At 41.3% G+C, this 26,734-nt stretch overlaps 1 protein-coding gene and 1 long non-coding RNA gene across 4 annotated transcripts in view; one reads left to right on the top strand and one right to left on the bottom strand.

The window, feature by feature from the left end:
* The first annotated feature begins 3,263 nt into the window (after positions 1-3,263).
* Positions 3,264-10,683, top strand: LOC122178853. Its single transcript, XR_006178486.1, has 4 exons — positions 3,264-3,405; positions 4,033-4,091; positions 6,748-6,817; positions 9,750-10,683. It is a non-coding gene; the product is annotated as an uncharacterized LOC122178853 (long non-coding RNA).
* CCN4 (cellular communication network factor 4) overlaps positions 7,551-26,734 on the bottom strand; it is a 37,774-nt gene continuing 18,590 nt past the window's right edge. The window contains exons 2-5 of one of the 3 annotated variants that reach the window (XM_042869339.1): positions 14,789-15,068; positions 10,868-11,125; positions 8,540-8,733; positions 7,551-7,927 (exon numbers count right to left, since the gene is read on the bottom strand). In XM_042869339.1, coding sequence (XP_042725273.1) covers positions 7,628-7,927; positions 8,540-8,733; positions 10,868-11,125; positions 14,789-15,068 — 1,032 coding nt within the window. In that variant the 3' untranslated portion in view covers positions 7,551-7,627. Of the gene's footprint in view, positions 7,928-8,539; positions 8,734-10,867; positions 11,126-14,788; positions 15,171-26,734 lie in introns of those variants that run through there. The other 2 variants (XM_042869340.1, XM_042869341.1) reach the window with 2 other exon arrangements.

The following is a 26,734-nucleotide window of genomic DNA, read 5'->3' as shown; positions in this document are numbered from 1 at the left end:
AACAATTCAACTTTCATAGTGCTCCTGAGGTTACTGAGAACAGAAGGACCAACAGGATTCCTAACTGCTCTTCAGAACCTCTCGTAGAATCATAGAGTAATTGCTGAAATCAGAGTTCTTTCCACCTTTTCATGGGCCTCAGCATCTACTATGCAAAGATCAGTTAAACTTCAGCGAAGCCTTCCCCCACCCTGTCCTTGCAGAGCAAGAGTGGAAGTGGATGTGCCAATACTGCATGAGCGACACAGGACTTTTGTGCTGAAGGATGCTGCTTTTCTATTTAAAAGTCTCTGGAGACCAAACAGCTGGAAACTTTAACCTAGATGCATTTGGGGGGTTTATGATTAATGTCACGTGTTGCAAGCGATGGACTGAGCTGGAGGAAAAGAAACAGTTTATAGAAAAGCTGCTTATTTTTCTCTCCATTGCTGGAATCCTCTTCCTGTCTGTTTTCGTGTCTGTTGCAATCCGTGCTGTGCCAGTAACACACTGTTGTTTTCACATTCAGCAATCTCACAAGTAACTCAGTCTGCCCTCTTCCCACATGCCGTCTGCTTTTGTTTTGCACTGTTTTGTACTGTGTTGTGCTATCCCACGTTCACTGGACCTGTAAGTCTCTCTGGATCCATACATATCAACAGCTGTTTTGATGTGTGGATTTAGTGTTTCCACTGAGCCAAATATAGGCTTTATGTTGATAGCTGATAACTGCTGCGTCTGATGTTTAAATAACCAAAAGAAAGGATGTCAGGGTATTTCGGGAGATCAGCCCTTCCCCCTCAGCCCTTTGCAACAGACAGACACAGCCTCTCACTGTTTCTATCTATTGCTTCATTAAGGGCTCCATTCATCCTATAAACAACACAGCTGCTGACCAGTGTTGGGAAAAGAGAAAGAAAAAAAAAGGCTTTTGATTGCAACTGCCAAACAGTCCAATGTCTGTTCCTTGCAATCCAGCATGGGGATCTTTTGCTTACCCAGCAGCTACCGGGGGCCAGAGCAGAGCTGTTATTCGACGGTAATTAAAGAAGCAGCCCTCACAGCCCTCACCCTGTGTACATCAGGCACTGGACACAAACATCATGAAGCAACCCCAGAAGAGACCAAAGGTTGGGAAAGCTGGTACAGGAAGCTCTTCCTTCCCACACAGCACCTAATGCAGTCACCACCACTCTGGTGAGCCGTGACCCACATCAGAGCTGAAAACAGTCCTTGGGTGACCCGCCATGCACTGCTATTCCTTGTGGCTGAAGTGGATTATAATATTCGGGTCAAGGTCAGTGCGTGAAGAGTGCTGGGGGCAGGGAAGAGCTTTTTACTGGGCGATTGCACTCAGTGAGAACTAGGGCAGCTCTGTACACACCCTACAGCCATAACTAATAGCTCTTGGAAGAATGTAAGACTGCTAGCAGCCTGGATTTCATAGAATCATTGAATTAAGGCTAGAAAAGACCACTAAGATTATCTAGTCCAAACATCAACCCACCACCACCATGCCCACTAAACCATGTCCCTCAGTGCCAAATCTACCCCTTTTTTTTAATATCTCCAGGGACCGTGACTCCACCACTTCCCTGGACAGCCATTTCCAGTGCCTTACCAACCTAGACCTCCCCTGGTGCAACTTGAGGCCATCCCCTCTCGTGCTATCACTGTTAGCTGGGAGAAGAGCCCAATCCTGGCCTTACAACAGCATCCTTTCAGGGAACTGCAGAGATAAGGTCTCCCCTGAGGTTCCTGTTCTCCAGACTGGACAATCTCAGTTCCCTCACTTGCTGTTCATAAGACTTGTGCTGTAGACCATTCACAGCTTTGTTGCCCTTCTTTGGATATGCTCCAGGGCCTCAATGTTCCTCCCATAGTGAGAAGCTCAAATCTAAACACAGAAATGGGGCTCACCAGAGCTGAGAACAGAGGGACAAACACCACCTTGGTCCTACTGACTACACTGGCAGTCTTTGGCTCTGTGTGTGTGCATGTCCCTGCAAGCAGCAAGGTGTACAGGGCAAGTGCAGCTGCCAAGCCGAGGTTCCAACCCACACGGTGGTCCTGTTGTGTGACAGGGCTTTGTGTGTGACAGCAGTGGTGTTACCCAGCTGTTACACATCATTGACACTCATCTTAGTAGGACCTGGTGAAGCTCCCCCACGGAATGGTGCCACCCAGCCCATCACACACCAGTGAGTCTCCTCTTGGTCTCTTTGCCTTACCTCACACCTACACTTGCATCTCCCCACCTGAGAAAAGTCTCTGCTCAGCCAATTGCAATGTGGTTTCATTTAATATTAATGACAACTAAGGAACAACTTCAAGAAGGCTCACTCCTTTACTACCAGCTGACAGCACTAAACCTTGATCCCACAGTCATTCCCTCTCCACTGCTCAGGTTGGGCTTTGGTTGTGGGGAATCTCATACCAGTAGAGCCCACCATGGCTGTCAGTACTTGATTTGGAAAGTGCTTAGAGGCAATGGTTTTCCCAAGCTAGTCCAAATACAGTGGCTGAGAAAGCAGCCAGGGTGCCCTCCATGCAAGGCAGTATGCTTGGAAGCTGACAGACATGCAAGCAGAAGAAGCATCAGCCAGATGGGACTTTTGTAGGAAATGTGTTGCCTTTGCTGAAGTCTCTTGCTGAAATGTGTTTAAGTTGAAGAGGAGTTCCTTTCACATCCAAACAGGCATAGTGAAGGAGAAGGCTGGGAGGAGCTTGATTTCTCACCTAATGCTCCAGTAGCCATAAGCAAGTCCCGCAAGTCCTGGAAAGTGTTTTAAGTTCCCACTGGACCAGGAAATCCCCTTTAGATTTGTAGGAAAATTCTGAAAATCTTAATATGATGACAATTTAACTTTCCTAGCAGTAAATGATGGAATCTTTTCTGGGCTTAGCTGCGAGCATGTGAGCTGGGGTATGGAACAATGATTCTTTAATTAAAATGTGTTTCTCCTTGTTTTTAATAACCTCGTTTAAACCATTTGTGTCCATACGGCTGTTGCAAACAGATTATTATAGCTTCTTAAGAGAGATAACAAAAAAGTTATGCTTAGGCAGGTTGATTAAAACACTTGACTTTGCTGAAGAGCCTACACAAGCTATCCCAAGTCCAATAAGAATACTTCAGAAGAAGAAAAAAAAAACAAAGAAAGAAAAAACTCTAGAGCCAGTAGAGCCAGTAGAGCCAGAAACAGGCCTGCAAATGAGGACATGTAAGCTGGGGAACACTTGGCATTCCCAAGCTGCCAAAATATTCACACTGAAGGAACTCCCCTCAGAACATCTTTCTTTTCCTTACTACTTTATTTTCATTTTTTACAGATCCTACAGCTCAGGGCTTTGTCACAAATTGCAAGCTCACACCTGGATGCTGGTCAGATGAGGAGACTGGAAAAGGAAAAAGAAACATCCATGGTAAGCATACTTCACCTTTTTTTGCTTGCCTAAGCCTCTAAATGAGGTGTCAGTCATATATTCATTAACCATTTGCCACTTATGAGATTATTTAATATATTAAAATCACAGCAGCAACATGCCACCCACATAACCTCACCATGGTTCCAAATGAACAAATAACATGTGTTCGTGGTTGGTGTAACTCAGACTAACACACCAAACCAATCTATTTTTCCTATTATTTCTTCATATATTTCAGCATCTGAAGCTCACAGAAATATTTCTGCAGGACTGCTGAAATAAACAAGTAGCAGTCTGAAAATGTATTTGTTTGGATATTTGCTTGCTTGCAGTTAATGAGAGATTTCCATTTCCATCAATGTAATAAATTGCTTATCTTAAAATTCATTAAAAAAAAAAATGGGGAAAAAAACCCACAGGGTTTAATTCACTGGATGACTCAGAATTTGAGTGTTGCAGTCCTGACGCATGACATATATACAGCACAGTCCTTGTGAATCCATTAAAAATGAAGCAACTGCACCACACCCTGAATGCATGCTGAAATAGTGTTTTAAATTCTAGTCAAAGCTCCATTCAAAGACATCTTGTAAGTTACGTGCTTGTTTCTTTCCATCCTTCAAGGAGTAGTTCCCAAACATAGCATCTTGAGCTGCCATATGGACACTGGAAAAGCCCCTATGGTAAGCAAAGGGCTATGGGTACTGGAGCATTGCCATTTGCATCGGAGTCTCATACTCTATCCTTCTCCCAGTCTGCAAGGCCAACATGATGATCATTATGGGCAGGGTGTGGGTCAAACAGTCTCAGCTTAGTCTGCATTGCAAAATCCTCACTCTCATCTTTTTTCAAGCCTGTTTCTGGAGTGCTGCACCAAATGGGTCTGGCACCAGCTCAGAGCCTGACATCTCCACAATGGTATTATTGTTGCTTTTTTGGATGATGACACCACTTTCAGGTCCCAGCAGAGACCTGGGCCCATTGTGCAAGGCACAGTACAGATGCAAAGTGATCATCAGTTCCTGTTGATGGAAGAGTTTTCACCCTCACTAAAGGCAACAAACACTATAGCTTTGTTCTGGCCTCGCTAATGAAGGAGTGAGGATAAGCAAAGCAGAGGGCTGAATCCTCCAAGGTCTTGGAAGGCCTTGCTCCTCAGCTTATGTAAATAGTAATCCCAAAGCTACTTTTGTAAAGTTACATGACTTGCTCAAGTTCAGAGAGAGCCAGTGAACCAAACCTAGAGGTCTTAACCCTAGCACTAATCTTCCTGTAAATATCATCCCTTAAAACATCCCTTAAAACAAAGGAGCTTTAAAGCACCATAAACTGCAAGTCAGGTGCATTGGCTAAAAGAGTTACCCATCCCATCCATCGTCACTGCACAGAAAAGCAGTTGCACCACCAGCAGCAAAGCTAATGGTGCTTGGTTTCCTATAGATCCGTGTCCAGTGACTCAGAAATTCCTTTAGAGAAGGGTAATAGCCATTACTTCCCACCTGGATACCTTCAGCACTTCCTTCACCACTGCGATTCATTTCCAAATGACAGATGTGTTCAAAATGTTTTAATGCTGCTGTTGTGGTTGGGCCATCCCTATAGTTGCGCTGGCTTCCTGGCAGATGTGTACAAGTGTGGTAGGAGCAGTGTGCTGGTCCTCTCCTCTTCCCTGCTGTCTCATTTCATTTTTTATTTCAGGAAAGAGAATGCTTCTCAGATCTTTACTCTTCTGTCTACTTTGTTTGACATTTGCTACCAACGGAGTGACTAATAGATAAACAAATGCATATGCCTTGTTCCCTTAGGAAACCATGACAGAAACAGAAACATCTTGGGTTTTTAGGGGGAGATCTGTGGTTTCTAGGCATTCACTTCACTAAAAGCCAACACACACTGGAGCTGTTGGTCATGCATTAGCTTACAATAGCTTCTTTTATCTCTCAATGAAATCTCTGTGGTTCAGCCACTGCAGCAGTGGTGGTTACAGTGTTAGCTAATTGCAAAGCTAAGCAAGGGTATTGACTGCCATAGCTTTGGGTCTGTGTATTCACCCTATTTTTTCTTTCTCTACCTGTACTTGTATGAGAGAAAGACATACTGTACATGGAAATATGTTATATACACACTCTGTTTTATGCACCGTGTATTTCATGATAGGAATATATATACATAATTATATACATATATATTCATGGACATGTTCATAAATGTTCCATATATAAAATATGTAAAATATTGCATGCAGCATCATATATGTGCATGTATATAAGACAAATATATACATATTCCCATATACACCCCCTATGTAGATATGCACAAACATATATGTATGTATGTATATATGTACACACACACACATGTATATATACATACACATAGTCCAAATCTAGAACATGGTCCAAATATTCAGGGAATCTTACTGAGTTCCTGGGATGACCTCTCTATCAAGAACCTCAGTGCAAACCATTCCATCTTTTGGAAAATATTGCCAACTTCTTGGCTGAAGTCTCCTTTTCTTATGTCCTCACTGACCATTTTTCCAAGAGATGATGTTTAAAATGTGACATGCCCAGTCTTGCAAAAGTTGAGCTTCAGTTTGCGTTGAGGTTTGGATTAAGGAATATGCTATCTCTATGGGAGAATGTACATATCAAATCCTTGTACATAACACTGCTCTTGAAGTTTAGAGTTTTGAAGATTTACAGCATTTTTCCTGTATGTTTTTACCTACAGATTGCATTATTTTCATCCTACTCACAAGAAACATTAATTTATCATTAGTCAGAAAGATTTATGTCTCTTGGGAACTAGTCTAGCTTCCTCTAGCTTATCAGGATGAAGACAGACAACTTGCTATTTGTAACTAAAGCAAAACAAATGACTAATTTCAAACAGTTTATCAACTGAAGTTCAGACCTTTGTGGGTCCAGGCCCCAGTCCACTCAGTGGTTCTCCTGTGTCACCAGTGAATTCACAAGCAGACACTGAAGTTTCCCAGGCAGAAATGTATTTCTACTGCTCTGCTCTCTCAAGCGAAGCAGTTGGTGAACCGGTCATGGTGCATGGGATCTGTACCTACAACTAGCTCTCAAAAAACTGACTCCAGTACACTTTGGTGACAAGAAGTGTGTTGTCTGAAATGGTAACAACAGGAATATGCTTTACTCTTACCTAATATTCTAGTGTGAAACCACTTTAAACATCATTTTATTCTAAAAAGCAATCCATTTGTGACTGATGTATCACTGGTTATGCCAGAAACTCTACTTTCATATGAACTCATCCACAGAGCTAATGGGAAGACTAACACATGCGTGTAATGCCTTTCCTCTACCACAGGTGTTTCTCTTCATCTCTCATCTGACTCTCTACAGCTTCTCCTCAAGGTCTGCAACACTGACCTATGGCAGTAAGTATAAGTGGGCAAGAGACTCTGTCCTGTAGGCATGAGCTCTGGAGTAGTCATTTTGGATTCAGAGCATTCAGGCTGTTCAAGATGAGAGCTGGTAGCAAAACTGTGAAAATAACTCTGGCACAAGATTCCCCAGGAAATAAATAGGAGCTCAAGAAGTGTGGAGCACAGAGGATCTTTCACCTATACTAGTGCAGTGAAACAGGGACAGCACAGAGGAACATTCTTCTCCTAAAGGTCTTCCCATGGATCCATAGTAGTGGGATCTAAGGGAGAATGACAGAGGAGAATTTCCTGGGACTGTTCTCTGTGTGTGACAGAGAACAGGTCAAGTACAGAGGGTCACTAGCATCAAAGGCTGAAGTATTATGGGGAAAATAAATTACATATAATAATGCTCGTTTTTCATATTAGATTATATTATTCAAGAAACAATAGTAAAGATGTCTCAAGCTCATGTCTAAGTTCCTGACAGCCATACTTTTGCTCTCATACAAGTGTAATGCTCTTTCTTTTGGACAGTGAAACTGCTGGGCTAATAAGTTCCAGTGCCAGCAAGACTGTTATTTAAGTCCTGGAGTCTGCTTAGAAGAATTTCTGGCTACTCTTAATGGATGGAGGTCTGTTAAGAGTTGAAAACCCTGCTTGTTCAAAGCCTCTCTAAAAGCAGTGTGGCAAAACAAGGAAATTTAACATCCTAACTCAGGAAAAAACAAATTGTACATTGGCATTGGATGAAAGATTCTCCTTTTATTTTAAAACCTCTGTAAAATCAGAGCAATGGGTCAATTCCAGCATTCAGCCAATTTAATTAGCAATTTCAGAGTAATCGTGGTAATGAGCCAAGTCGGCAAAGATGTCATTGGGGTTCTTGCAGTTCAGGTTGCAAAAACAAGCATTGATCCACATGATTTTCCAGGAAATCTCAGTTCCATCTGGGCACTCAAACCTCACTTCAATAGTCTTGGACTTGTAGGGTGTGCAGCACCTGTTGTCTGTGCAGATACCACAATATTTGGGTCTATAAGGACTTTTGCTCACGCATCCTGAGATGGTGTAGTTCATGGGTTCATTGGCCCTGTAGACAGCCAGGCACTTCTTCCCAGGCTAAATCAGGGAACAGAAAAAGAGACTGATTAATACTCATTGCTTCAAACTGACACAGGGAGATGAAAACCACCTCGCCAAGGTTTATGGTTTAGTGGACGTGATGGTGATAGGTTGGTAGTTGGAGTAGATGATCTTAGCATTTTTTTTCCAACCTTAATGATTCTATGATTCTATGAAGCTGCTAAAAGTGTTTTACAGACTGGATCTAGAGGTGTGACAGGTGGACACATCTAAACATGAATCCAGAAGCTGCAAGTAGGATACTTGCAAAATACAATTTATAGGCATGACCAGCAGTGCAGCATCACTTTTCTGCTAGCTGAGCCTCACATCTGCCTACACCAGCAGTGAGCAGAGCAGGCTTGGCTTGCTTTTCCTTGTAAGGAGCTTTTGGATAAAGTTAAAGCTCTCAGGGGAAGGTTTCCATTCCAGCATGTGAAAGCACAGGAGGGGACATTTTGACCTCTCTGCAGCACAGTGAGTCCGCGTGCGCTCACTAATGGCCTCTGAGTTCAGAAGTGCAGTTCTCAGAGGCCAGCACACTAGCAAACAAAGGCTGGCCTCATGTCCAGACAAAGCTCAAGGGAAGCACGAAGAAGCGGTCCCCACCTTAATATGCTTGGTGATATCCACCTCGCAGGGCCGCATGTTGCACAGGCGGCTTTCCTTCAGCAGCCGGCACTGGTCGTTGTCGTTGGAAATCCTGGTGGAGATGCCCAGCCCGCAGGTCTTTGAGCAGGGACTCCAGGGTGAGGTGTGAACGATGCAGTTCTTCTGCCAGGCTTCATCCTCCCCCTCATATGCTATAGGGAACAGATTATCATATATTACTCAGCCAGGCAGCTTTCTGTATTAAACACCCTTGCTCAAGCTCATTACCCATTCAGGCCACTAACCCAAATAATTAAATCACAGCGGAGCAGCTCAGCATCCCCACGAAGCTCCGCTTGCTTTTTTACCTCCCCATCCCACCCCCTTTGCCACTGACCTACTTGTGTCAGCCCCTCCAGCACTGCGAGCTCTTGGGGCCGGAGCTGATTTCTCTATTTCTCTTTACAGCCTCACACAAGGAGGTCCTTGTCTGGGCCCCCAGGTGCTATCACAATGCAAACACTTCATCACAGAAGTTGGTGCAGAGAAGTAATGAGATCTGATCGCACCATGAAGGGTTATGATTTCTGAGTCCATTCAATTGATTCCCTGTAGCAGAAAGTTGCTGACAGTCTTTGCTGTATGGCTGAGAGGTCTGGGAAGCAGCCACCGCCTTTCATTGGAAGGAAGAGCAGCTTGAATAGCTCACAAGGAACTTGGGAACCGCTTAGAAAAGGGTGGGCTCTGTTTTGAAAGGAGCCATCGACCTCAGGTCAGGTTCCTTCACAGTCTCTGTAAAAGTCCCCTCTGGTCTGCAGCTCACAGCATGGCTCTGATAGAAACTCAGCTGTGCTGAGCATGCTCATTATAATACTAGCTATCAATTTTAAAATGCTATTTTAATAATTAAATCAAATATAATAAAAGATAACCCTACTTCTACTTCTAAGATAAAAAGTTAGGCAGGGAAAGCTGTGCTATGCCCATTTGTATGCTATAGTCCATGCAGACAAAAGGCACATTTCAGTAAGAGATGCTTTAAATTTGGATCTACTTTGCAGCTGAGAGATACCAGGGACAGAAGCGAGTGATAAAATCTGGTGGTTTTAATCCACAGAAAAGAGACTAAAGATTTTTCAGGAGTTGGATTTGATGATACTTTATGGGTCTCTTCGAACTCAGGATATTCTATGATTTTTTTTTTATTTTTATTTTTTTGTACAACAAGCATACGGTCCAAGGATGGAGAAAAAATGTATGTATCATCAACGGAAAAATAACCAAGTTCCCTGGCCTACTGCAAACAACCTGTGTCTCCTTGAGCTCTACTTTTGTGACATATTCTGTGGAATGATGTGACTCACGTCTGTACATTGCTTTACAATGTTATGAGGATAAATGTATGACACATGGCAATGGAAACACACTGTAAGATTTAGAGACCATGCAAGTGGCAAATGGTACCACATCTGTTCAGAGAACTATATGATCCTCACTGTGAATGTGAGTGCGAGGGAAAAAGATACCTTATATGACACATAACGTAAGGTGAATAATGACATTGATCCAAGTGAACATAACTGCAAAAACCTGTAGAGATACAAAGACATTTTTGCCTAAAATTTCTAGTGAACCTTTCACCACAATATTTCAAAGCATATCTGAGTTTGGGACTATTAAGGGGCTTTAAAAATGTATTACTAATGCAGTACCAGCCAGAAAGAAACTCTTAGTATCAAATTAAAATGAGATCACTTTGCTTTTCAGAGGTCCAGACAGAGAAAAAATGGTGAAGTAAAAAGGACTTGTGACATCTTACAAGTGACAGCAGTGTGTTTATTGTCACACAAGCATGTCTGATCAATCTCACGTTGCTGCTCAGGAGGTAAAGCACCCCGCTGCTGTATACATGTCCTGTCCTTCACTACAAGTCATCTAAGAGTGTTTGTGCCTTGTTCACACAAATACAAGACACCTGCCAGGCCAGACAGTGCAAACTAATAATCTTGTCGCTGACACTGACTTCAATTCAGGACAAGAGGTAATGGCCTTAAGTTATACCAGGGGAGATACAAGTTGGGTATTAGGGTATTAATTTCTTCTCAGAAAGAGTGGTGACATAGTAGAACAGGCTGCCCAGGGAGCTGGGGGAATCACTGTCCATGCAGGTGTTCAAGAAATGTAGAGAAACGTGGCACTGAGGGACACAGTTTAGTGGGCATGGTGGGGATGGGTTGATGGTTGGACTAGATGATTGTAGTGGCAGCTTCCAACCTTACTGATTATATGATGCTATGGTTCAGTTCCCTGATTACTAAGGAGACATCCACCAAACTCTCACCATACCTGCAGAAGAGATGTGACGTGGAGAAGTCTTCCTGATTTTCTTGGAGTCATCACAAACCCACTGCTCACAGCACTTCCCTGCCATCTTAATCAGTTTTGGGTTCGGGCACCAGACAAGGGGGGGGCGTGAGTTTGTGCACATGGGAATGCAGCCCACGGCCCCATTAATGCATGTGCAGTTGTATTTGCAGTTGGGCTGAAATGTGTCCCCATTATTATATCTGACTCCATTGAGGACACATCCTACACCGACAATCTCTGAAAGGAGAGAAGAAAAAGACACACAAAGCACCATTACAATAATGCTGTCAATGAATTGTGTTAATGTATTCCTTTTAACGCACTCTGAGGTGCATTAAAAAGAGTGTGGCCAGCAGGCAAGGGAGGTGATCCTTCCCCTCTACTCTGCCCTAGTAAGGCCACATTTAGAATACTTGGTTCAGTTCATAAAAGACAAGGATCTCCTAGAAGGGATCCAGCAGAGGGCCACAAAGATGATAAAGAGCCTGGAGAATCTCCCATTTGAGGAAAGACTGAGTAACCTGGGTCTGTTCAGCTGGGGTAAAAGAAGACTGAGAGGGTCTGATAAATGTTTATAAATATCTAAAGGGAGGTAAGAGGCAAATGGATGAGCCTAGGTTCTTCTCAGTGGTGTGTAGCAATAGGACAAGGAGCTTAAAACTTGAACATGGGAAGTTCCATACTAACAGCAGAAGACCTTTATAGGAAGGGTGACAGAGCACTGGAACAGGTTGCTCAGAGGGATTATGGAGTCTCCTTCTATGGAGATATTCGAGATCCATCTGGATCCCTACCTGCATTATCTATTGTAGGGTCCCCCCTAACAGGGGGTAGGACTTGTGATCTCTAGAGGTCCCTTCCAAGCCCTGCAATTCTGTGATTTACCAAGCTGCTCTCTGAGCAAAAGGAGACAACATAGGGACATGTCAGGGCTGCAGTGTTCAGCACGATGCTGAGACAAATGTAGTCACACCATCTGAGAAACCTTAAATTCCGAATCACTGAAAAAATAAATCCTATAATGCTTCATGGAAAAAAAAAATGGTATAAAATAAAATATTTCATGCACAAATTCTCACTTAAATGATCGTTTCATGGCAGGCTGAAAGAAACTATTAGAAGCTATTCACAGTAGGAACAACCCAATTAATTAAAACTGAAACTGAGTGAAATTTGATAATTTCTGAGAAATAAGAGAGGATTGCATGCAGTCTCAATGCGATACAGATCTGGTTGACACTTGTACCCTTCCAAAGCAGCAGTAGGAAGAGAGCTGAGATAGCAAAGGAGCACCTAAAATGAGAGTGGATTACTGTATTAGGGAAGTAGATCCCACCGAGTTTATCACAGAACAATTTCCTTGGAAAATTAAGAAAAACACTATAATGTTATGAAAAATATCATTTGATGCATATTTGTAAATAAAAGCATGGATGATCAAGTTTTTTTGCTATCCTTGAATAGGAATCTCATTGATTCAGGCAATAAGATGCAGAGCAACAATTTTAATTTTGAAGGCATGGACAATTATTTGGAATCGGTGGGAGAAATCAAATAGTAAATTGAAGCTTCAGTTTCCTGTTTGGTCACACGGAGGCAGTGTGCACCCAGAGATCAGTTTGCTCAAGTTTTAAGTCTGGTTGGAAATGGAGCTGCAGTGCGGTTGTGCTTCAGGGCCAGCACAAACTGAAATGCTGGATTAAAATCCTCAAAAGCTGCCTATTTTTAGAATGAGTGGAATGAAAAGATCAAACACAAATCCTTTCTTCTACACACACAGAAAATAAATAAATAAATATACTTGCTGGAATTTGAAGCACAGAACCAGATTGTGCTTAGCTCCAACTGCAATGATGCTTCAGCCTTTATATTGAAGGTTTACTCATTGTTGGAGCCAAAGCAGAGGATTCTGCTGCACACATTTCTGGCTGCGCACACAGATTATATTTCAAGAAAATTCTGTATTCCCTGGTATCTTTTTATTTGCTTTAAGGACACTCCTCCAGAACTGTGCTAACTCTGCTTCCTAAAGTCCACATCCATCAAGAAGTTCACTGTGAAAACAACCCCAAACACAGACTGTGCACACAGACTGCATCTAAGATGAGCGAATGGGGGGTACTTCACAATTCCCATCCTTATATGCACAAAACCTACTTCTCCATCTGGATGTGTGTTCTGCACCCCACTGTATCCCTGCTACAGTACAGAGAAAATCCAGCAACACAAGGAGAGCTGTAGTGACTCTCAACAGGCTCCTATCTGATGTCCAAGACATACATCAGCATGCTAGTCCAGATACACTCTGAATTTCCACCATATTTCTTTTCCTGATTCTGCTTCCAAGATCATTCAGGATCTTTATTTTCCACAAATCCTATTGTTCCTGTAAGTCAAGCATGCCCAGAGAAGTTGTGCATTCCCCCATCCTGGAGGCATTCAAGGCCAGGCTGGATGGGGCACTGATCAACCTGATCTAGTGGGAGGTGTTCCTGTTATAGCAGAAGGATTGGAACTAGATGGTCTTAAAGGTCCTTCCCAACCCAAACCATTCTATGATTCTATGCTTTGGATTCTCTAGAGCTAGAGTTTTTGGCATCCAGCTACATAGCAAATTCCTCACAACAGTTAGCCCCCCAACCCCCAACTCAGGGCTCCACCCTTGCCTTCAGTCACCCTATAGCCAGTGAGAGTCTGGTGTATTTGGAGTGGAGGGATGCAGCCTATGTACAACATAGTGCATGGAAAAGAACGTGTCAGCACATCCTGTCATCTGCATCCACCCACATGCTGAAAGCAAGGGTAACCACAACTTTTTGTTGTAGTCAGAGATAAACTGTTTTACCTCATAATCATGGAAAGACCTAGCTTCTCATGTCCCTCAACTGTGCACACCACCATGCCCCTCACCATATAACCAAAAATGTCACAAATTAGGGGATATATTTTCATGATAATAGGGGATGTGAAAGCATATTGGATGGGGAATCCTTTTAGACTTCACAGGACAAGCTGTAGCTCCTCCTACAACACACTGTTATTGCCACAAGTGTAGTAATTATTTGGGATTTATGGGAGGACTACAAATTGTGAAATCCAACTAAGAAAACAAGTGTTTAGATAAGTAAACACAATGCAATGTGAAGTCTTCCAAAGAAACTTAGGAAGGCTGAGGAAGAGACAACCTCCAGCTTGTTTTCCTCTCCAACTGCAGGGCCAGCTGAACTGATATTGTTTTTGACAGATGTTTACCTAACCTTGAACTGATATTGTTTTTGACAGATGTTTACCTAACCTGTTCTTGCAGACCTCCCAAGAAGATACCATGTTCACACCAGACAAAACATCTGAATGATCCTATATCCTCTTTTCTTTATCTTGGATCTTTCTAATCTTAAAAATCACAGTTTAAGTTTCTAGCTCCCATAACATAGCTTCTCTAGTTGTTATTCTGTGTATGCTACAAAAATGTGCTGTTCTTCTTTGAAAACCATTATTGGGAATAAGTCTTTCCATCAGCATGTTTTTCATCCAGACCCCAATATTTCTTGTCTTTAAAGACAGTTGCACAACAGCACTTCCTACATTCACAACCCACTATAGAACCTCTTCCTGTTACAACGAATGTAGAATCATCTACTTGCAAACCTGAAGGCCTTCAAATGATGGTTACTTCTTGCTTGTGGATGCAGCAACTCAAAAAGCAAGAATTCATTTGCCATTCCTCCTCATCCAGCCAGCTACCGCAAGACTAAAGACAGAAAGGAAATGGAAGAGGATGGAGGAGTAATGGAGGAGCCGCTGAATTTACAGTCAGGTATTTAATGAGATAAATTTCAGCTCAGACAGAGAGGAGCTGCCAGTGTATATCTAAGTCAAAAATATATGTACATCACTTACGTGCACATACTCCTATTTCGTACCTAGGTCTGTCTCCACTGTAGTCACAATACAGGCCCCTATGAAAATCACAGGTATCAGCCTCAGTGCAATTCTCTCCACGCTGCTTGGCGCACATCTTGCAGCAATCGCAGCCATCTGTGACAAGGCTGACTCCTACTGAGCACCGAGGTGGGGACTTCGGACACTCGCACGGCCACTTACAGTACTGAGTCCGTGTGTAGGCCTCTGTTGCAGCAGGGATGGTGGGGGTCATGGTGGTGGAGGTCTGGGCAATGGCCTACAAACAAAGAAACACAGCTTGGAAACTGTTCCAGAGAAAAGTGGCTGTGAATCCTGCGGTGATTAGTCCTCAATAAAAATCCCACTGGTTCCAAAGACGCTACAAGGAAACCAAAGAATAAATGTCATAAATGCGCTGCTCTACCATAGACCCCTTCAGATGTCAACCAAGGACAAAGACTCTGCACCTTGGACTATCATTCAAACTGCATAGATCCAGATTGCTGGTACTCAGCCTTTTCCAGACCTCTCCTCACTGAACATGTAGGAAAATCTGATATATGAGATGAAGACGTGATGAGTCTGGTCCATGTTATCCTGGGTACTTGGCTATGATAGAGGGTACTCGTGTGGTAGAGGATGCTTCACCATAGCTGTTGTTGCCTGTTGGTTGAGAGATAGCATTAGAGCTTTTTGACAACTTGAAGGCTCCCTCAGGCAACAGTAGCTGCCATTCAGGTCTCCAACCAGGGTCATCATAGAATGGCCTGGGTTGAAAAGGACCACAATGATCATCTAGTTTAAATTCCCCTGCTATGTGCAGGTTACCAACCACCAAACCAGGCTGCCCAGAGCCACATCCAGCCTGGCCTTGAATGCCTCCAGAGATGGGGCATCCACAACTTCCTTGGGCAACCTGTTCCAGTATGTCACCACCTTCTGAGTGGTAAACTTCCTCCTAATACCTAACCTAAATCTCCCCTGTCTCAGTTTAAAACCATTCCCCCTTGTCCTATCACAACCTCCTCATAAACAGCCATTCCCCCTCCTGTTTATATCTGTTTATATGCTCCCTTCAAGTACTGGAAGGCCACAATGAGATCTTCCCAGAGCCTTCTCTTCTGCAAAAGAGGTTAAAGTGTTGTATTTTGAAAACACAGGAAAATGGGCTCTATCTGACTTCCTTTTCCTTGGATTTATCCCTAGTTATGTGGGTCTTGCATTCAAAACATCCTCTCACAAGAGGACAGGAAAAAGGTCTGTGAGCCCACAACACACTGACATGCAGCTAGGAACTTCTTTGATGTGAGGATGAACTAAAATCTACAGATTTTACACTCTATCATGGATCTCCTGAGGATGGCTTGGCCACCTATTCTCTTCTTGCAATAGCATTAATACAACTGCCTTCTTACAATACCTTAGCACTTTAACTTGAACAGAAACAAGGTTAGAGAAAAGCAAAGAGAGTCTCTGAAATAAAAATCTATCCAACTGGCTCTGAGCATTTTGATATTCAAGTACACTCACCTCTGAATAATGTTTTGCTTGCCTCCTGTAACACAACACACATAAAATTGAGTTCCCTGAGAGATTCCCAGTGCTAAGCAAGGAAGCTATACTCTGGCTATAACATTTAAAAAAAAGGAATAAAAAAGACATGCATTTCTTTTAACCATCCCCATCCTTATCCATCCTTTGTAGTGTTCACACACACACATTCAACAGAGATGCTCTCTTTCAGTCCTAAAGTAGAAACTTTCCCCAATGACAAGATGTGAGGGCTGCAAAGAATGCATTTGTAACTCTGTAAAGTGCAGAGAACAAGGAAAGACAAGATCTAACAACTGCTAAATTAATCCCATCCATTCCTGGCTATCTTGTACTGTTGTGACAGTGCACTCCTTTCCCGCCCCAACACCCCCCTCTCCCGCCACAATCCAGCCTGATCGTTGTGGCCTATATAAGGCCTAGTGCACCCAATGAGGTGGAAAAGATCTTGTTCTTGGGACTAATAACAATCAAGGTTTCACCACTGGTGATCAAACACCTGATAACAGACACCTGGTTCAACAGAACCAATTCTAAACTGCATGACTGTGAGTCAACCATTCCACCCAAAAATACCAAGCAGTCTAAGAACCCCTGGCAGAGTTCTCCTTGCAAGCATCTGGCTGCACACCAGAATCTCCCCTTGAGTAGGTGCAAGTCTCGAGGATACTTAACATGCATGCAGAGATTCACTCAGGACTTGGTGATGCCTTGCTGACAGATCCTCTGTGATTTATTGTTTTTAAACTACTCTAGTTTTGCTAAGATTTGAGCTTAGATTCATTTTTCACCCTCCACCTTTTGTGTAGCAAATAGTCAAGGATAACTAGCCATTTCAAATCTTGTGAAGTCATTGTTCAAATTACCATCTTGTATCTATTTATACCAATAGGTAAATTTCTGCCTTCCTCTTACAAGTGAAGCGTGCAGTGCTTTAGCCTCCTCCCACAACAACTGTATATTCTATATATAAAAGAAAGAGTTGGAAGTGGAGACTTTTTTTATAATATCCTAACAGCCTCGCTGGTTGGATCTGTGTACCCAGGGCTGTCAGCAGCAGCTAATCACTCTTTAGAAATAACCATATTTCTTTCAGATTGACTGTCCTAAGCCAGGACACTGAAGTTAATAGCAACACTTAAAGTGGACACCTACACATGCATATCTGAGGAATGGACTGAGAATTCCTCCCGTCTCCTCCAAGTGGTGCATCTGCTTTCTCCTGGTTCTATATATTTTCCAATGTATTGTTTTCTTTACAGTGTCAAATGTCTCAAAAAAAAAAACCAAAAACGGGGTGGGGGTTGGCTGGCTTTCTATTCACTCCAATCAAAACAAAGGCTTTGTTGGGAAAAGCCAAGAATTGCCACTGCTAGTGCTATATTTGAAGATAAGTTTAAGTATCTTAGTAATTAGTTATCCTTTATGTAGAACACTAAACTGTTAACTCACTGCTAATCTCTGCCAAATGGGCACTGTGTTTGCTCTGGGCATCATTCCCAAATCCATTAAGGCCTCCTTTACACAGAGCTGGCCTTAAAGTTGGCTTAAAATCACATTTAAACTCATGTTTAAACTAAAACATACCAATATAATTTATTCCCACTTTAAAGCTCCTTAATGCTGCCAAAGTTGTTAAAAGAGGAATGTCCAGAACAATGAAAAGCCCTGTCCCTTTAATGGTATTTTTCATTCCACTCAGAATAGTTTGAGAAAGTTCAATAATCTGTCACTTGAGAAGCCTCTTCAAGTGCAATAAACCTATTTACTTTGTTGCTGATGAGTAAAAAAGTGCTTAATCAAATCCAGATAGACAGACAAAAGTCACACAGCTATTTAAAGGGCCCATTGCCATGGCCCAACCCCGTAAGTAAATCCCTTCGCAGACCATTGTTTCTACTGTTAATAAGGGCAAGCAAACAGCCCTATGTGTATCTACATTATCTACATTATCTACATTAAATGTCTGTGAATCAACATACAGAAAGTAATCAGTAAGTCCTGTCAATCCAGTGATTATAGTTAATAGGTGAAGGTAAAGACTGCATAGTTGTAAAGGACTTGTAAAGGCTCGGTCACCACCATATATTGAAATGTGTCCATCATGCACCAGAGCAAGTGTGCTACCTGTGCAGCTTCCAGGCCTTCTTCCTCTACCCTCCTGATTCCCTTTGTTATAAAAGAAGCAATTCTACACATTTATAAATACTTGGCCTTTTCTCATGGCTATCTGCCACCACTGGGATACCTAAATCCCTTTGGAAAAGTCATTTAACCCCTCTACTGCAGCATCTCAGAGCCTTTTGGGATACTTTCCTATTTATGGTTAAGTCACAGCGAGTAATGTTTTCTAAAAAACATAATAAAAACCATCGTTTCCATGGTTACTATCAAAACCACACAGTAATGGTCCTCATCAACAGGCATCCTTACCAAAATCAAAGTAGAATTAACAACAACAAAGGCACAGCACAACAAAAACTTTCATGTAAGTTACCATTTCAAGAATCGTGTCTTAAGGGTCAATATAATACATAGGAGGACAACTATTTTGTATGAAATTCAGCATGAGAGTGAAGAGAAATGTAACAATAGTGATGGGGAGTTGAAAAACATATTTTAAAACAGAAAAAGCGTCTGCTAGGAAAATTTTTTTCCAGATATTGGTAATTAATTTCATTTTTATAACTACTCTTCATACTTGGGGTCAGCAAATCTGTTGTGTTGGGTGCTGAGGAGAAGATGCTCCACTGCAAGTTATTAACGAGATCTAACTATGTTGCTACTGGGGATTAAAAGTCCATTCTCACTTACTGACTGAAGTATTTCTCTGTAATAACATCTCTACTAATTTATGCTAGGCAAACCCCAAAATCATTTCTTTTTGTATCCACAGATAATAACATTTCACTAGCAATAACTTCCTGATAATTTCCAGGTTCACAGTCAAGAAAAGAGAAGAAGAAAACAAAGTGTCTGAGTGGGTACCATGGCCACAAAATCAATACTTGTAATAGCCACAAGTTTTATTATGCAGATTTTTAAGATAAGATATGAATACCAGAGTTTTTGCAGCATATTCTACCTACTGGAAAGGTGTATTTCCAATCTGTTGGAAAATACCATAGATGTAAGTTTGTTTTATTTTTTAAAGTTGGAAAGACCAAGATGCAGTGTTGAAATTAATGCATACAGCCCAAATTGCAAGAGAACAGCAACACTGTTACATAATACATGAGGAAACCTCAAGCTTTGTTTTTAGAATAAAGGCTGAGATACATTGCAATATATTCCTTTACTTCCACTTCTTATAGATCTTTAAAAGTACATTTGCATGTATTCATTTAACTGCTCCAATGCTGTAAGATCTTAGTCTTAAAATCTTTCAGCTAATTTTTTTTCAAGACAAGGTAGGTCTTGTCTTGGAGAAGAAAGGAGAGAAAAGTTATCAGTGTTCTTCCCCTCTATTTTATTGATGAGAAAAAAGGTGGACTGTCTCTATTTTCCAACTGTAGAGCAGCTCAAAGGAGCATTTTTAAGCTACATTTCTGATACTGCCTTTCTGAACATTTTTGAGACGCAATCTGAATTATCTCCTGTCGTCCAGCTCTGGCACACTCACAAGAGAAAGATGTTGAAGTGGAGACCTTTTTTATAATACCCTCCTTATTATCAAAAGAAGATTATGTGATCAAATCATCTGATTTGCAGACTGCCCCTAACAGCCTCGCTGGTGGATCTGTGTACCCAGGGCTGTCAGCAGCAGCTAATCACTCTTTAGAAATAATCATATTTCTTTCAGATTGACTGTCCTAAGCCAGGACACTGAAGTTAATAGCAACACTTAAAGTGGACACCTACACATGCACATCTGAGGAATGGACTGAGAATTCCTCCCTTCTCCTCCAAGTGGTGCATCTGCTTTCTCCTGGTTCCACCTACTGGCTGAACTATTTAGTCAGCCTTGAGCAGAAACATCAGTAGAGCCAATTCTACGTACAACGTACAGATCCAAATGTTCTCACTCAAAGCTCTTTGAAAATCACCCCAGGAGACTCAGACTGAGAGAGCTGCATCATCCCCTTAACAACCTGATGCAACACTGTTTGCAGGAGAACACAGGGGCTGGAGCTTAATAAAGATGTTAAAATGAATTATATATACGTATGTATGTATGTTTGTATATAAAAAGAATGCATGTAATGAGGCAATATCCATCTCTGAGTACCATCACTGGGAAAGCACAGAGATTGCTTAGTGTAAACCCAACAGAAAAAGAGCTTGACAGCTCAGTGCATAATGCTGATTTTTCACCACATTTAGGATCTAGAATTACCTTTCAATTCTGCAGTTAAAAAGGGAGTAGTATTGTGTGGATATCTGAATGGGAGGCAAATCCCCAGTGAGAGTGGAGCAATTTTATCAGTCTCTCTAAAAACATTGTGAAAATCATGCTTAGAGACGCTGTAATTCAAAACATTTTCACCCCATTCACACAGTATGGATGCCTGTCATGTAAACGCATGAGAAAAAAAGCAATTTTATGTCTACCTTGATGGAAATGTGAGAGCTCTGTTGAGGATCCAGTTTGGAAACCTTACGAATATTGCTGCTTCCAAACATATGAAGAGCAAAATTTTGCATTTCTGATATTTCTGCTGTTAGAATTACTTTTTCCCAACAGTGCAAGACACTCATAGACAGATTAATCTTGAATTCAGTTAAGATGAAGAAAAGGAAAGGCTCAAAGGCACATTGAAAAGGGACAACTTTTATTTCACTATAAAATAGATAACATATCAAAATGAATCTGAAAGGGCAAGTTGGCTGTGGTGTTTCCATTGTGAGGGCTTTACCTAGCTTGTAAAGCTACAGCAAAGACACCAGTGTATGGAAACAACTGGTTATGTTGTCATGAAAAACAGCTACTTTCTAAATGTTACTCATTTTGCACACAAATGACTTTACATTTGTCTACAGTCTTCTGACTGTTTTGAGAAACAAATGAGAAGTAAGATCAGGACACATTTGTGATTTGTGACTGTATACAGGAGATGATAGAGAAGAAGGCATGCCAGGGAAGGGTTATTTTTAAGCCTAATAAGGCTAGCTTCAGGAGGCTGTAAGCTAGAGCAAAGAGATAATGTGGGACAAAAGGAGATTAGTTGTAGCTCAGCAGAAGAGTTATCTCATTATACATTGCCAGGGTGTGAAAGCAGGAGTATTGGTTACTACAGGTCAAAAGAGCAAGTGCTTTTCTTGGTTTCTGATGAGCACAGTAGGACCTGGCTTACATCAGTGGGCTTAGAATCACAGAATCATTAAGGTTGGAAAAAGTCACTAAGATCACCTGGTCCAATTGTTGGCCCATCACCACCATGCCCATTATGTCATGTCCCTCAGTGCCACATCTACGCTTCCTTGAACACCTGCAGAGGTGGTGACTCCACCAACTCCTTGTGCAGCCTGTCCCAGTGCCTCACCGCTCTTTTGGAGAAGAAATTTTTCCTAATATCCAACCTCCCGGACTCAATGTCTGCCTTGAAGCAAGGTGCACAGAACTCAACACTGTACTCAAGGCACAGCCTTACCAAAGCAGAATACAGTGTGATGTTCACTTCTCTAACCCTACACTATTTCTGATACAAGTCAGGACGCTATTGCCCTTCTTGTCCACAGTGAGGACACTGCTGGTTCAAGTTCAGTCAGATGTCAACTAACACCTGGCTCAAATCAGGCTATCAAGGTAGAAATTTGCTTTTTGGCTTTACTCAGTTTGAAATTCTGAGCTGAATATTGCTGAATATTTGGATTACTACTAAATACAAGACAGATGGGTTGACAAAGAACCAGTTCTTACAGCTAGATCAGCAGTAAACACAGTGCTATCAGGTTTTCCTTGTTATACTTTCACAGCAAATCCCCAAATCCCTATGAATGCTCAGCAACTATCACAAGATAATACTAATGATGAGTGAGCCAGCAGCAGGGCAGAGATATAAATCAGATTCTGCAGGACACATAACAGGAAGAGGAAAATATGATTACTCGGGGCACGGCTTCCCAGAGCATCCATGAGTTTCTAGATACCTTCTTAAACTGATGTCAGACATGAAATCTCCAAAATATATTGTACACTGGTGGTTCCTGAACACAGAAAATGTAAGACAGTTTTATAGATGTCAAGTGCCAGTTGGATTTATTCTTGATGTGCACTGTAAGCTGAGCAGAAAGGAACATTCTTCATGAAGCATAACATTCAATAGCTTAAGAAAATAAAAAATCCACAGTGAGTCAACCATAAATATTTCTGAGATCTGCAAGTAATGAAAAACCAACTTCCCATAACATCATTTTGGAAAATATATCTGTGGGAAGAATGCAGGCAGATGTTAGAAATATCCTTTTCTAACTCAGTTCAGACAATTGCAGAGTAAAGATTACATACATTCACTGCTTTGCCAAAATATTGCCAAAATATTGCTCATAGTGGCAAACTCAGTGTAGTCTTGTGTTCTCTTTACTTTTCTTGATGGAGTGTTCAGAGTGAAGGAACTTCTCTGATAGAAAGCAACCTGATGTTTTGTAAGCATTCTTCCAGTAAGAGTAGCACTTCCTTAGAATTACAGTGACCTAAAAATGTTTGTACATCATTAACAAGTTGACATGGCCACTACATACTCCATTAATTAGGGCATTAAACAACATATTTTCTGTGTTCTGAAAACATTTCAAAGTCTTGTGCTGCACATGTTTCATCTGTGCAGCTAATGAGCTCATGTGGTAAAACTAGCTTGAACTAGAGTTTGAAAATCAACAGGGAACATCTGGAGCAACAGAGAAGAGTCTCCAGAAGGGATGAATAGGCAGACTTCAATTTTAGGAAAGTAGAATGCAGAACAAATGAGAGTGCATTTGGACCATCCAAGGTCATAAGGTTACAAATCATCCTAAAACAGTACAGAACAAGATGCTGACATATGAGTCATGGGCTGGGTGACAAAAGCAGTATCATAGTTCCAGTTCCCAGACAGAACCAGACTGCTTTGGCAGAGTTTTACTTTGCAATTAGCCATGTTCTGCATTTCTGCTTATCTCACATTATTCAGTCATGATCTGGAATAAAGGGGAAGATACTTTCTGTCCTCTTAACGCTTTGTTCCAAGCCATACAAAAAAAGTAAAGACAGAAGTTCCACTTTTTTCTTTTTTTTTTCCTTCCTTTCTTTCCCCCTCTCAAGAATAGCAGAAGTTTGATGACATTTTTCTAAATCATCTTAGTTTTAATAATTCTTCTATTCGAAACAGAAGTCTGAATTTTGAATGTTAGCAGTTTTCTACCAACATTTTCAATGCAGAACTGTTTGACTTAAAACAACTTTTCATTTCAAAATTTTACCATTTAAATCTGAAACATTTTTCTTGAACCAATGTCAGCCTTTCGCCTGAGATGATGATGAACTGATGAAGTTGTATGTTTCTACTTCCTTTAAATAACAATTTTCCTCCCGTGTCAAGCTTCCACTGCTTAGCTTTGGCTTTCTATGTTGATCACTTGTTATTTTTCAAATGTCCTCCCTGAAGTCCATATCAAGGAGTAACAACTTAACAACTTGCTTTCATCTTGTCAGGGCTCAATAGGTTAGATGGAATACAGAAATTAATCTAGCCTTGGTGAGATATCAGTGGATTTATTTCACTACCTGGACTTCAGTTTTGGGCCCTTATTTAAGTGGAATATTAAGGAAATAGGCACCAGACAATGCAAACAAGATGGTCAGAGTCTTAACATAATTTGAGGCAAGATGCGAGAGAACTGGGCTTCTGGAGTCTGGCAAAGAGGCTGATTGGTATCAACCCACAGCTGCATGAAGGTGAGCAAAAAACATCGCAACAAAATTCTTCTCAGTGTAGCTGAAGGCATATATATGGACAATAGCCACAGAATTCATTCAGGGAGCCTTTGTCTGAATACCAGCAAAGCTACTTCTTGACAAGGAGGTGAGCGTAGAACTGAGACAGATCCTGTGGGTCTGAATTCTCATCTTTGGCTGTTGCAGTGGCAACCACAATTTCTGGGACTGTGTGATTGCTTTATCAAAACCATTCACAGAATATGTCCATAAGCCAAACCAGTCCTGCCTTCAGCTAGCTCAAGTCTGGTTCTGGCACACAAAAGTAAAATACTATTATTCTTTTGTTAAACAATACATTTAATGCAGACAAAAATATCCTATTTTGTAGATACATCTCCTCTTCATAAGCACAGACAAATATGTCATTTGGCAGCTAATAATTATTTTATCTGATAACAGGAAACATACCATATGTCTACTTTCATAGCTGGAGGATTTCAAAACAATAGAAGGAAAGTGAATTTGCCACTGCTGCTCTAATGGCCCCATGGGAACACATGGCATGCGCAGATTCATCCAAAGAAATGTAGCTACCATTTAATGTGGTGTCATATCACTATATCAAAGCCACCTCAAGACTTTCAGTGAAAGATGAGAAGTAAGGCTGCATTGGTAAATACTTATGGTTGAGTGAAAAACAGATGGAGCTTACAAGTTTTCTGAATAAACAGTATCATTTCCAGGCAAAGAGACCCATAGTGAAAGGATATTTTTGCTCCAAGAATGGCGTATTTTGGTATCTGATTAAATCTGTTAGACAGATAATGCAGATGAAAGAAATATGGGTCAGTAACATTCTTAGGACAAGCAGAAGATGCCAGACCTTCATACACTCTAGAAACACTTGAAACTATTTCAGAGTCTGACTGCAGAATAGAATGACCAAACTTAAAATGATATGCCTTATTCTACCCTTTGCCAGGCAAAATCATGGCAAAATCTTCTGTAGCACTGGAAGTAAGTCAGCTCTGTGTGTGCAGAGAATAAGGCAGCATTAGTAGGTTTGAAGCAAAGATACCCACATCAGGATCTACCACAGCCTAGTTATTGGAGCTCTTCTGAGAAGATGGAAACATGGAATACAAATATTCATCCAGCATCTGACTAGCGTCTGAGGCAGTTGCTAGAAAACCAAATGCTTCTGTTTTTATCCTCTCTTTAATTTCTCACTGCAGAGACAGCCTGATTTCTCTGAAGGCACAGGAACAAGTGATCTGTTTTAGCAGAGAGAATGTATAGCAAACAAGTGCTTTTTTCTCAGCCAGATGGCAAAGCAGAGCTGTGGTATATAGAGCTCTCTGTTGATGAGAAGGAGTTAGGGGAGATATTTTGGTCCAAAAGGAGAGAATGTATTGCCAGGAAAGTGGGAAGAAGAATAAGCTGCAGAATTCTCCAATGGGAGTTGTACTAGATGACCTCTAAAGGTCCCTTCCAAATCAAATATTTCTACAAATTCTACCTCACATCCTCTGGAAACCTCTCTTCCCCCTATTTAACATATATAATAGCATCACTATACTCAAAGGCATTATGATATTTCCACATCTGTACTGTGAAAGGTTTGGCTGGTATAACTCATGATGAAAAACCCTTGAAAACAAACATAATTTTCCACATATAAGAGATTGATGCTTGTAGGAAGCACAGAATTTCCTATACTCAGAAACAGAACAGAATCATAGAAACATTTGAGTTGGAAGGGGCTTTTAAGGGTCAACTAGTCCAACCTTCCTGCACTGAAAAGGGACACCTACAGCTAGATCAGGTTGCTCAGAGCCCAGTCCAGACTGACCTTGAATTTCTCCAGGGACAGGACACCCACCACCTCTCTGGCAGCCTGTTTCAGTGCTTCACCATTCTTATCATCAAAAAAATCTTTTTCTGCTGTTATACTTGGCCTAAATCTCCCCTCTTTTAGTTTGAATTCATTTCCCCTTGTCCTATCATGAGACCGTGCTAAAGAGTCTTTATTATAGCTTCTCTGTCTATGGAAGAGTCAACTAAATCATCGATTCTCATTACTTGCAGGTAGAAATGAGTATCAGATGGAGGAAAAACAAGTTCCTGTGATTAGTATAAAAGATCATAGAATCACAGAATGGCCTGGGTTAGAAGGGACCTCAAAGATCATCAAGTTCTAAGTCCCCTGCCACAGGCAGGCTTGCCAACCACTATATCAAGTAGTAGGTTAGGTTGTCCAGGTCCCCAGTGTGGTAACATAGCAAGTATGTAGGGCTTAGTATTCTTTCATGAGTCTATGGAGGTTTAAAGGGACTTTAAACTCTGTGTAAAGCAAAGAGTTTTAATGAAAATCAGATTTTTTTTTTTAAACATGGGATTTATTAGGTAAATTGATTTCATTACAATAATTCGGACAGATACAGGAAAGACTGAAGAAACACAGCCCTCCTTTGCATCAACTGTGCATAGTGCACAAAGGTTGAAAGGAAAAAGCTCACGGCGATAAAGGAAGTATT

This window comes from Lagopus leucura, unplaced genomic scaffold (assembly GCF_019238085.1).
Source record: "Lagopus leucura isolate 7727_CA_CO unplaced genomic scaffold, USGS_WTPT01 Super-Scaffold_100002, whole genome shotgun sequence".
Lineage (NCBI taxonomy): Eukaryota > Metazoa > Chordata > Aves > Galliformes > Phasianidae > Lagopus > Lagopus leucura.
Note: the sequence above shows the minus strand (reverse complement) of the source record. Positions and strands in the feature narration are given on the sequence as shown.